At 33.9% G+C, this 12373-nt stretch overlaps 2 protein-coding genes across 6 annotated transcripts in view; one reads left to right on the top strand and one right to left on the bottom strand.

Annotated features, from left to right (window-relative positions):
• The window catches only part of LOC132198398 (uncharacterized), a 117769-nt gene that overhangs the window by 35178 nt on the left and 70218 nt on the right, over positions 1 to 12373 (bottom strand). Inside the window, exon 1 of one of the 5 annotated variants that reach the window (XM_059622459.1) lies at positions 11975 to 12061. The exons of the other annotated variants lie outside the window; for them this stretch is intronic. The gene's annotated coding sequence lies outside the window, so the exon portion shown is untranslated. Of the gene's footprint in view, positions 1 to 11974; positions 12062 to 12373 lie in introns of those variants that run through there. 5 annotated transcript variants of the gene reach the window in all.
• On the top strand, positions 677 to 1531 carry LOC132192459 (chitinase-3-like protein 1). Its single transcript, XM_059612436.1, has 4 exons — positions 677 to 917; positions 976 to 1123; positions 1175 to 1287; positions 1343 to 1531. The coding sequence occupies exons 1-4, from the start codon at positions 714 to 716 to the stop codon at positions 1529 to 1531; spliced, it is 654 nt and encodes a 217-aa protein (XP_059468419.1). The 5' UTR covers positions 677 to 713.

Here is a 12373-nt window from a genome sequence, read left to right as displayed (position 1 = left end):
AAAGTTCAGCGCCTGTTCTGTTTTACCTTTTTAATTTCTATGCCCTTTTTTTCTATCACGATTCTACTTGCAGCGGTGAGCAATAATTTTTTAATTAAATTAAAATAAAATAAAACCATAGATTCCTCTTGTAAGGAACTTGCGCTTGGAAGATGACAGGATCATAATGTCAAAGACGATGAGAGGTTTTTGCATTTCAAAATATAATGATTTTTTAATAATTTTTGATGCTTCATTAAAAATAGATTCTGTTTTAAAAAATTGCTTCGCCGAATGTCTTGGTTTGCAAGATCTAAATGTTAATAAAAACGATAAAAGATGCAACTATAGCCGAATTTCTGGAGGAGGTTTGATGAGATAATTTTTCAAGTATTTACTGATTTTGATTTCTAGTTTTTGGTGAGACATGCTCTGAAAAAGTGTTTTTCAATGCGGCACCTGAGAGAAAAATTCTCTGCTCTTTCAGACCTGGGTAATATTTTCAATTAGAATTCAGAACCGATTTTACATCACAACTAAGTATTGTGAAAGACGTTCCAGTGGAAAAATTGCCAAACATAAAAGTTTGCGACATGATAAATTACGAAAATCTGGTGCAGTTCAACGTCCAAAACGAGACTTTAAATGCACTTGATAAAGATATTTCTTGTTTGTATTAATATTAATTATAATTTGATTAAACTAATTAATACCGCAAAGTGATTGAACGTACGATGACGTTCACGAGAAAAATTCGAATCAAAAACATATTGCAAGTTGGCGGCTGGAAATTGAACAACATGAATGCCCTGTCAATGAGCAAAGTCTGTTCAAATGAAGAAAAACGGTTGGCGTTTGTGAGAAGAATTAGGGACATCATGGTCCAAAACCAATTGGACGGCGTCCTCATTTTTTGGGCTTTTCCAAACTGTCCTGACGTAAAAATTGCACAACTATTATTATTAACCATTAAATGCATAATAATTTTTAAAACAGAACTCAGCTATTTGCACGAATCTGAAATTGGACGATCGACTGAACGTTGTAAGCTTGTTGAGGGAACTTTCGCAACTCTTGAAACCGATCGGAAAATTGGTTTTGTTCTACTCTTCAATCAACAGCGTTTTTCTCACTTTCTCCGCAGGTTATTTTTACGTTTTAGATGCTCTCAGGTTAAAAAGAGTGACTTTTAAAGGTGACGTGTACTCTCCTAGCGCTAGTTTTGTGGATTATTACGTGCTGGAAACGTTCAAACAGGCAGGACATTGGTCCAAGACAATCGACTTATCAACTAATCTAAAGAAAATGGTGAAAATTAAACGTAAAAATTATTTCTGGTTAAATAGTTTTAACGTTATTCCAGAGAGATAATTTTGATTTATTCCGAAGAAAGGTTGACAGAGCTGTTTTGAGAAAAGTTCTGATTTTCTTTGACATCGGAAGTTTGACGTTCGAACTGAAAATTCCAAATGCGCACAGAATCGGATCCGGTTTTATCCAAGAATCACAAATTCTTCCAGAGTATTCTCCATTTACCGACGTAAAATTTTAAATTCTAAAAAAAATTTCAGTAAAATTAACAAAAAAATTTATTTTTGACAAAAGGTGTGCATAGCAATCAGACAAAAAAATTTTACCACCGTCAAAAACGTTGCGACACAAAATTACGCGTACAAAGATGACGTTTGGTACGCGTATGACGATCGCGATTCCCTGGCTGAAAAAGTAATTTCATCGAAAAAGATATTTTACAATATTAAAGTTATTCATTTTAAAATTCATAGATTAAATTCATCAAAGAGTTTGACTGTGCCGGGATTGCGCTGACCGGCGCAGAAATGGACGATTACGAAAACAAATGCGGCTGCGGAAAAATGTTTTATCTGAGACTGGTCGGCGAACTTCTGAAGGGCGGCGAGTGCAAACTGGACACCTGCTTTTGATCAAGCGGAATAAACGGATTACGCAAAGAAATAATGTCGTGTCATTGAATAAGAAGGTGTGCGAAAAGCACATTTAACATGCGTGATAGCAATTCTCAATAAAAAAACAACACATAATGATGTCCATTATTTTATTGTAATGATTATTTTTCTCCTTTCCCTTTCCGGATACTCACGGCGGCGGCGGCACCTTCGAGTTGCTCTCGATTTTTTGCTTGTCTTTCCGCTTCAATTGGCCGGCGATTCAATCGTGTGTGTGATACACGATAGTGGTGCGCATTACATTGTGTTAGATATGCATGACATAACCGAGCGCGGATTATTATTATTTCTCCCGCAACAATATTCCGAGTATGTGCGCAATCGTACTTGTAAAGTTGATGTAGTATTTTCACGGCGTTTTATCACGTTTTCAGCAGCGAAGGTCCTGATACTAATTAGAACGGACTATGCGAGATGTGAAATGCAACCTCACGACTTTGGTGGACCTCCCTTCGATGGGCAGACGCGATAGCCTTTTATGAGAGCAACACCCACGCCTCTGCATTATTTGCATTATTTGTCCACCGACTTCATAATTACGTCTTGTTACGTGTGTTTGTTTTTTGCTCCGGAAAACAACAAACAATGCATTTGAAATCATTCTAGATATCAATTCCATAAATGTTCACTCGTGCTTAAAAGGCGTTTTTCCCAGTAAGCACTGAAATTCAAAGCTCAATATTCTAGATAAGATTATTTTAATTTCTTATATTCTAGTATTGCATTATTATAATAAATTATATATTTTTTACTGAAAATATATTTGTATTTTTAGTTGTGAATGAAGAAATTTGCAGCACAAGCGGCTGTTGAAAAAGCAAATAATATCAAATCGATTATAAAGTAAAACATGTTGTAATTTATAAAATCACTAATTGTAATGATAAAATATATTTATTGATCACGTGCCTGTTTTTCCCATAAAATATATTACAGTTTTTATCTTAATAAGAGAAAGAAAAGAAAGTTTATGTCAATATTTTATACAAAACAATAAATAAAAAATTAAAATTTCTAAATTCCAATATTTTATATATATGTGACAAATAACTTTATTACATAGCAACCTAAACTTTTAAAACATTTTGCATTTATAATAAAAAATATTTTATTTTATTTATAAATTTAATATATTAACAAGCACTATTTCATAAATTTAAATGTCTTTTATTAGGTGGTTTTTGGTCAGAGCTAAGTTAAATGATTCGTATTAAGTATTATTACGTTCATTTCTAAAATACATCTGGGATAAAGATTTCTATTTACGAAACTCATAGCAAGAAGTTCGCTTTAAAAAATTAAATGTTTTTGTTATGTTAATTGACCTTTTTATTTTATTTTTGTTTTTATATTATATTATATATTGACATTTTTACTGTTTCCAGTTTACTACAAGGATTTTTTGTTGCTTAATTCTGCAGTAAACTAGCTCTTTGACATTGCTCATTTTGAAATTTATGTTCAAATTTTTACGAAAGCGGTTTATGTTTTCTAGGCGTAATGAATTGAAGACAGGTCTAGATAGAAAATTTATGGGAAAATATTCTTGACAATGATTATGAGAAAAGCTTGTAGAAAAATTTAATTAAAGTGAGCAATAATCCTATCATGTAAAATGTGTCAAAAACTTTTGAGTGCGCATGCAAATCTCTCTCCACAGATGCAAAATTAAATGAGCTTGAAATCGGCCAACACTAATCCTAGGCTGCTGGGAGTCTAGATCAATCAAAGTGACACGAGAGCTCTTTTAAAGGATTAATCTGACAAGCGTGAGAGTCAAAATGCCGAAAATCAGCATCGCAACTCTGAATATATTCAAAGGACAAAGCTGCTCTCAAAGAGCGATAATGATCTCGCCCTGACGAATTACTCAATGTTCTCACCCAAGACCGATATTTAAAGCGCTAAAGCAGCAGCTTCTGTTTTCTAAATAATAAATCTCTCTCTTTCTCTCGCGGCGCGGCTCATTTTATTCATTACGTTGAAGTGAGCCGCGGGCCCTTTGGATTTCCAATGCGAAATAGAAATGACAGCCTGCGCAACTTTTCAAACTAGAGCTGCAAAATCAAAGCCGAGCGGGGTCAATCGTAGCTATCTTTATGCAATTTCAATGTACAAGAAGAATTAACATGCGCATAATAATTATTGTTCGGTTTGCTCTGAAGAGAGCAAACTGCCAGTTCGTGATGACGAAATTACATTCCCATAGTTGCTTCAAATCAGGGGCGTAACTCGCCTAGCAAATATTGAGCTTCTTGCTTTGCATTTTGCTAAAAAGTATTATGATAATAATTGGGAGGATACAATATATACTTTATAAATGTGAATAATTCAAGTTTAAAGTTTTGATAAACCTATTAAAATCAGACGCAAACTTCAACCAAAAACGTTATAACAAAAATTTTAAGTGAACTTTATACAGAAAAAATGCTTTAATTTGATTAATTTTTCATTATTTTACATCAAATTAATCCATTATTAATTATTTATTTATGTTTTATTTTTTTTTAATTTATAATTTTTTATCATTTTTAAACATCTATTTTTTTAACAATTATATTAAATTTATAAAAATAAAAGTTTTAATAACAAAAGTTTTTATTGTACAAAATCAATAAATTCAGAAAATGCATAAAGTATTTAAATTAATAATATTTTTATTAACAATAAGCGATGTGAAAAAAATTTTCTGCCTTTTATCTGAAGTTAATAATTGTTAAATGTAATCTTAACTTCCAAGAAAGAAAGGAGGTAACAATCAAGGCTGCTGTGGAATAATAATTGTTTCGCCTGTGTAAAAGTCAATGAGTCAAGCTGCAGCTCATTTAATATTGCATCCGCGTGTTCGCTCGCGTTTAATTTATTTGTTTGCGATTCACAAGCAGAGCAAATCTGCACGCACACGTTCACGGATCTAATTCTGCGTGAGTGTGCAAAGCGTGCATGCGATATTATGTTATCGAGTGGGTGCTGCGCGCCACTCGGTGCAAATAATAAATAAATCTCGCGTTTGCAATAAAACAACAAATTGGCGCGCAAAACGCGGAAAAAAGAGAACGGGACTGATTTGTCATTTATTGCATTGCGCTGGGCGAGAAGAATTATCCGCGTTCTCGTTGCTGACAGCCCGCGAGTCTATGAATGTCATAATATGACAAGGCACATGTTTACGATGTCCATTATCAATAAACTACGGCAGCGTGTGCTCATTGATGCTGATTTTTATCGACTGTCGGCGACTCAACGAGCAATCGCTTGCACTCATTATACATTTTTCATACTTCTCTCGCCACCTGGAATGCACACCCGCCTCAATAAGTTCCTGCTCTATAAACTATCCAGAGCTGAGCAGGTTGCATACATTCGTCATTTTCCAGAAATATTGTTTCCTGAAATTAATGTTTGCAAAAAAATCATTTTCTGCCTTAAAATATAGAAAAATATTCTTTTTTTAAATATAAAACAGAAGAGAAAGACGTATATTATGCATGATATTATTTTGTATTTAATAAATAAATTTAATCTATTTTCTATTTAAATTTTTTTGCAAGTGCGTTACATTTTTTGAATTAATTTGAAATGTTTCGGTTTCAATACAGGCCGCTTTCTTTTCATTGTCATAACTTGCATGTCCTCAATTTGCGTCGCATATGAAATTCGTCCGACCACCGCCTCATAATATTTCTCAGAACTCCTTTGTAATGCAAAAAGTCGCAGCGCGATAAATTCGCGAGATGTACGGCAAAAACGACAATTTGTGCCGACTTCCTTTAAATAATTGGCCGCGTTTAATCTACTCTCCTGAAAAAGGGTCGGCCTCCATTTCTCCAGCAAATAAATCACACAGCTAAAGAGCGCGCTGGAATTCCTGCAGATTTTTATCTCTCCAACCGGCAGCGGTCACAATTAATTTTGTGCACATTTTATTGATTCAAAAACTGGTTTCTTTGTTCTTCTCTGGAGCGCCAGAAACTGTGAACAAAAGTGATACACATAATTCACCACCCATTTCTTTCTCTCTGTCACACTGTAAAGACGAAATAATAATAATATGCATCTCTCTCTGGGCGTGCAGATTACAATCGCGTGTTACAACTGCTCGCAATTCATTCAGCTCCGAAATAATATCAACATATATATTGTGAAAGAGAAGCGGCGGCGTCGGCTAATTGAAGACTTTTATTTATGAGCACAAAACAATGCGCAGCGTTTAAAGCTTTTGAGCAGTGCTATCGCCGCGCTGTGGGTTCTTCCTGCGCTTTCTGCATAATGAAATATGGAAGCCCATGGGCGGTCTTTTCTCTGGACGCAATCATTTTTTTTTCTTTTTTATTTATAACGTCATTGCCTAACTCTTCCAACGCTGACCAGCAGTCCAGCCAGGTTGGAAGAAACACAAGCAGAAAAAAGGTAAAACTATTTTTTTTTTTGTTATTCTCAACCAGTTTTATAAAAATTTTCATCTTAAAATTTTACATTTTAAAATGTAATTAATATAAATAAAATGTTTTTATTTTACATTGAAACTTGCACAGTTATTGCTTTAATTTTATAATTTATGCAGCAGTTAAATGTTTTAAAATCTGATAATATGCACAATTTTAAGTTTATTTATCAATTGAAACTATTCATGGAAAATATTTATGCTTGGGAAAAATTGTCATAGCCTCTAATTCATTTCGGAAAATTGATATTATCTAATAAATGAAGAATAAATAAAGTATTTTGTATAATTATATGACTTAATTCGATCTTCAACCAGAAACTTTGATTCTCTTTACAAATTAACTTTTTGTGAGACCTTTTCTTTTTAAGCGTGGGAGTCAAAGTAGCTGATTTCTTTATTGCTCAAATTCAAATATACGATGCCGAAAGCTTGAAAGCTTCCGTGTGAAAATAAACCACCACACATCATGCAGTCTCCTTTTAGGGTATGTGCATCTGATAGGTGCCCACACGCTTTGTTCATAAGTGCACACGCACCAATAATATCTTTATTTCGACAGACGATTGATATTGTCCGAAAGCAAATCTGACAGGAAAAGGTGTGACACCGCGAGAAAAATATAAATGGTGTCGATTTGACGATTATTTATGCTGCATTCCAATGCACAAACAATACGAAAGGGAGTTGTTTCCGAAAATAGGCAATCACTCACTGCTCTGTCTTTTTTAACTGCCACGCAACCTCGAAGCGGAAATTCGTCTGACAATTAAATTACACGTCCTTGTGCTGGATGAGCTACCGAACGCAGCCACCGGTTTCTAATAATCAACCTAACAAGACACTCGGACAAGACTTTTTACTTAACTAAAAAACGCTCGGCTCGTGCAAGACTGCTTATCAATCACACCTCTCTAGCCTCTAATCAGATCTGACTGAGACAGGATGATATTTTGTAATTCTGGCGGCTTTTAACTTTGGAGAAAATTAAAATTGTTAATATTCCATTTGTTCTGGCAAAATTTTACAACATTTAATTCTCAGCTTATGAACGGATTATAAATGCAAAAGACTCTTTCGTAAATTCCTATATATTACATGATTCAGTTTGACAAAAAAAAATATTACGGAAACGATAGTGCGAAATTTGTAGACTTGCTTCCAGACCAGAACTCGCATTTTTTTTGCCGTAATCCAGAGACGGAATTTTAATTGAAACATTTAACGTTGACTGGAGCAGGAAATTTCTGCGTGACATTAAATTAGTACACATTTATTAAATTGAAAGCTGCAGATATAGGTTCCCTGATATTTTTTAAAGAGACTTCGCAAAATGCTAGCAGTGAAAAGTTGACTGCTTGACATTGGTATGTAGAAAGTAATGCAAGGATTTATTCTGGCGAAACAGTTTCCTTAAGTCTAATTCAACACCAAATTTATCTATAAGAGACTTGGATTGTAAAATCTGGGGTTTTTCTAAATTGTCACTTTCAACATTTTTAAATTTATTTGTTTGAAGAAGTTGACACTCGAGGAGATGATCATGGAAATGAATGAATCGGGCTTTTTCCTCGTTGCAGAAATTGTTTTATTCAATTCCTTTTTTTTTAATAAAAGAAAAAAAACAATTTCTGCAACGAGGAAAAAGCCCTATTCATTCATTTCCATCTAATTTATTATTTGACATAATTTTATAAAAGCTATTTTTATCCAGCTTAATTTTTATACTTTATTTTTTTTATTGCTGAATATAAAAGTCAATTCATTATAATGAACAACTTTTGTGATCAACAATTAAATTTGTATTCTTACATGAGGACAAACGAGTCTTGGAGTCAATAATAATGTCCATAACAGAGTAATAAATTTGCTAAAAAATAGGAGTATGTATACTTATGACTAATTATAAGGAATGCGATTTTTCTTCATGATTTTATCTAACGTAGTTAAATTCTGTCGCCTTTCAGAATTTAAAAAGCTGACGTTCTGTTTAATATAAATTTCAGGCAGGAACTAACAATTTTACGTAGTGCTCGTGGGCTTTAAAATATTTGAAAGAGGCGTCTGCAGGTGCCCCTATATAAAATTTGAAGTTTTTTTTAAGCGTGCTGCACATTGGGTTAAACGCGAGGTTTTCAACTTGGGCAGTTGGATGAAAGTCGAGATGATGGATTTGCGCAGAGGTGAATGTGCGGCAGTAACAATTTGACCACATATCTTGATGCTTATCGCGGCGCCGATTATTACGTGCGTATTGGGTTTGCTTTGCCGATCGTCGATAAATCAGGAATTGGATGCACCGTAATTACATTTATGCATGCAGGAGCTTCTATTCTGATAGGCGCGCGTGTTTCGTGGCTGGCCTAGGTGCCCCCGATTAATTTCACTGCCGTGGGAAAGTGGCGGTGCGCGAGCAATAAATTGTCTTGAACCGACAATTAGGGCATATTTAGCCGAAAATGTGCTGCGATAATTTCCAGAAGCCTTGAGCTCTCGAGATATATGGACACACGCGGATGCTTTATTATTACAATGAGTTGAGTAACTTTCTTTCTCTTACGCCTTAAGCTCAATAGCGAGAGTGGTAAAAAGTGCAAAAGTCACATAATTATAAATCCACTCTTTTGTGTGATCTGATATGTTTATGTTAAGCATTTCAATATTGTCTTATGACATTGAATTAAATGTGGTAATTTTTAGAATAAAGACCTTTAGCATTTCTACCTGAATGATCATTTTTTTGAAACTATTAGTTGGATCATGATATATATCATAGAATATATAAAGAAAATTTCAAACTTTTGCAATATCTTTTTAAAATTTAAGAAGGTCTTTAATGATCTATAAACATATAAGTTGCAAATAACAAACACATAAATAGAATATAAATTTTTTAATAAATATATTTAAAAAATAAAATAATTTTTCTAAATTGCTATGAAATATTATTTGACTTCATTTTAACTTTTATAGATTTATTTAATTTTAGTAAACTAAAATAATATGTAATTTATACAAACTTTGGATTTTAGCCTAAATGAAAAAATCCCACAAAATCATTTAATAAGAATTACTTTAGGAACATTTTAAAGTTTTGACGTCTCATTAATTGTTAAAGGGAAAAAAATATGATTTGTGCACAGTACAAACAATAATTAATTTCGTACAACAAATTTGTATCTTAGAGTTTAATTTACTGTTGCAAATTGTGTGTTTATTGATCTAACAAGGAGGAAATTGCTGCCCATAACGGGATATACCTATTAGTATACATTAAAAAATTATGCGGTTTGTACAATAACAAAGTTTTACAATTACAAAATACAAACGAAAAATAACTAAATAATATTGTAAGATAATTATAGTTTTTGGACTTTTTGTGTGGAGATGACTGCCTTAAACTTCCGACTGCCGCTTTGTTTGTTTTTTTTCTTTTGCTCTTACTCCTGGCAAAAAACTGCAGCTCAAATTATCAAGTGAAGTAAATCATGCTTTATTTTTGTCTTTAAAAATACGGGTATTATTTTGTGATGGTGACGACGCGTGTAATAGTAACTGAAGGATGGGTGGGAGTGCCTCATTGGTAGCCGAAAGCAATTAAAATTACAACGGTTGTGGTGTGGGACTAATTAAAAATAATTAGAAGCACACAAGCCTGTCTGTTTACGGCCCGACCAAGAGCTGATAAATAAAAACCCCGGCGTCATTTCAAGAAGGAAGGGTTCTCCGAGTGAATTATAAGTGACTCCAGATTCTCGTAAATAAATAAAAGAACCTTCCGCGTAAATGGTGGCAGAGTTTAATTGGAATGCTGTCCAATTTGCATAAGAACATTAATTGGAATCGAGAACTCTTTTCGCCTGACTTATTATTACGACACAAACGCTTGTGTGCACTACAGGAAAGTTTTGTATAATCTCATACGTCATCTCTTTTCCTGCCTCTTGTGTTTGTGCTTAATTACTTTTCCTAATTTGAATATAACCGAGACTAGCTCGTTCCAATAAAGCCATTAATCCGGTCGGAAATCTGAATTTGGTCGTAAATTAAAAGCCGCTGATAATCTCAGGAGGGGATAATAAAATTTGCATGGGTTTATAATTTCACTTTAAAATGCGCATTTTAAAACGCGGGCAATTAAGACCAAAGGTGGCCGCGGAACAAATTAACTTGCATAATTAATCAGCTTCAGACCTGCGTTTGGACGAATTAAGAGCCAAAGATTCGTCTCATAAATCGACGTTCATCGATAATTATTGTTGCCGAGCGAGCTGAGCTTGATTTTAATAACAGGCTGTTCCGAAAGCAAAAGGTTGACCACAATTAATTGTTGCACCAGAAGCGACTAGAGAATTCGCAGAAAAAGTGGACAGTATTTTTACGACTAGGAGGAAAATATAGCATATAATTGCAGTGATAAATCGGTGCGGGCACCGAAATTGCTGTCAGCCCCTCTTTTCGCTCATTACCAAGTCAGCCTCAGGGGTCCGTCTGCTCCAAAAAGCACCAATATAATTATATCGTAGGTGACTTGAATTTTTTGTAAGAAGTGAACCCATTTTGATTTTATTGCACTGAAATTTCAAGTGCTTTTGAAAAAAATACAGACAACTTTCTATACATCCTCATCTTTGAAACAAATTGACTTATCAAGCCGAGCTTGTTTTCCGCGTCAATTATGCAGAACAAGCACTTCAAACGCACGCGAAGATAAATTTATTTTACATCCTTTTATCTCGGAGCGCAAATCAAATCCGGATTGTCAGGCTAAAAAATGATCAAGCAGTCATCCCTGTTAATCGCGATGCTCATCTAAATCTCTCGCGTGAAATGACAGAGATCTATGTAGATTTGCCTTATTAGCCGCCGCACAACAAATTGCAGTTCGTGCAGAGAGACGCAGCCTGCATTATTATTAGACGTGGCGACAAATGACGAAAGAGGCGTGAGTGCCATTTTCTGCTTATTATTAGTAATGATAATTCTTAGAGAGATCTAGTGATGTCAAGACGAGGAACTGCCATGCAGGGCTGGGAAAAATTATTTATATTTATAAAATATTTTGCTTTAAATTTGTTACAACAATTTAATTGATTTAATTAGTATTTTTGTTTTTATAAAAAATAGCAAAAAAGTTACTCAAATTTCTAAAGGGATATAATTATGGATTTGAGGAAAAATACAAATAACTATGCATTAAAATTTACTGGAAAACTCCTAAATACTTACAGTGATTAGTGTTTGAATCTGAAAATTTTCTAATGTTTATAGTATTAAAATAATTTTTTGCATTGAGCCAGAAAAATATATCCAGATTTAACCTCCAAACAGTTTATTAAAATAAAAGAAAAATATGAATTATGATCACGGTAACAAAAATATGCATCACATACCCATGAAATAAGCACCTTGATTTTGTTTATATTTAACTTGACCTTAAAATTTGTTTAAGTGACAGTTTAAAGATAAAATTAATTAAAATAAAATCCAAATAATTTTTCCCAATGCTATAATATTTGACTCTCCTTCAGGCATAAGATATTTTAGTTCAATTAAAAATACATACCATTTTGAGATTACATAAATAAAAGCAGGACTCCACCTTGTTCAAACGTGTTTGCGTTTCCACAATGCAAAAGAGCGCTCGCTCGGTTGACTTATTTTTAATTTAAACTGAGTGGCATGTGTAATTCGGTTTTGGACAAGGAAGGGCTTTCTGACCAGGAGAGAGAGACACACGCAGGACGCCGCCGGCGATGGATTAAACAATCCATCTGGAAATAAAAATATTAGACTACCGTGTATCCCAAGCGAGACTCTCTGCATTTTAGTGAGAGATTTCAACTTTTCCCAGCTGCCGGACGGACGAGTTCGGTGGCCAATTTCGAAGCGCGCCTCTGCTTCATAATTCATCTTGTAAAAAAAAACACCGAGCTCAGAGCGGCCAGGTCACTGAATAAATGAA

The sequence above is a fragment of the Neocloeon triangulifer genome, unplaced genomic scaffold (genome assembly GCF_031216515.1).
Source record: "Neocloeon triangulifer isolate White Clay Creek 2 clone unplaced genomic scaffold, ASM3121651v1 ptg000001l, whole genome shotgun sequence".
Classification (NCBI taxonomy): Eukaryota; Metazoa; Arthropoda; class Insecta; order Ephemeroptera; family Baetidae; genus Neocloeon; species Neocloeon triangulifer.
Note: the sequence above shows the minus strand (reverse complement) of the source record. Positions and strands in the feature narration are given on the sequence as shown.

What these genes read in the sequence shown, in the direction of transcription:
- LOC132192459 (XM_059612436.1), top strand. Translation starts at nt 714, where the DNA reads ATGACGTTCACGAGAAAAATTCGAATCAAAAACATATTGCAAGTTGGC. An exon ending in CTTTTCCAAACTGTCCTGAC is followed by an intron (nt 918 to 975) that starts GTAAAAATTGCA and finishes TTTTTAAAACAG; the next exon opens with AACTCAGCTATTTGCACGAA. An exon ending in CAACTAATCTAAAGAAAATG is followed by an intron (nt 1,288 to 1,342) that starts GTGAAAATTAAA and finishes ACGTTATTCCAG; the next exon opens with AGAGATAATTTTGATTTATT.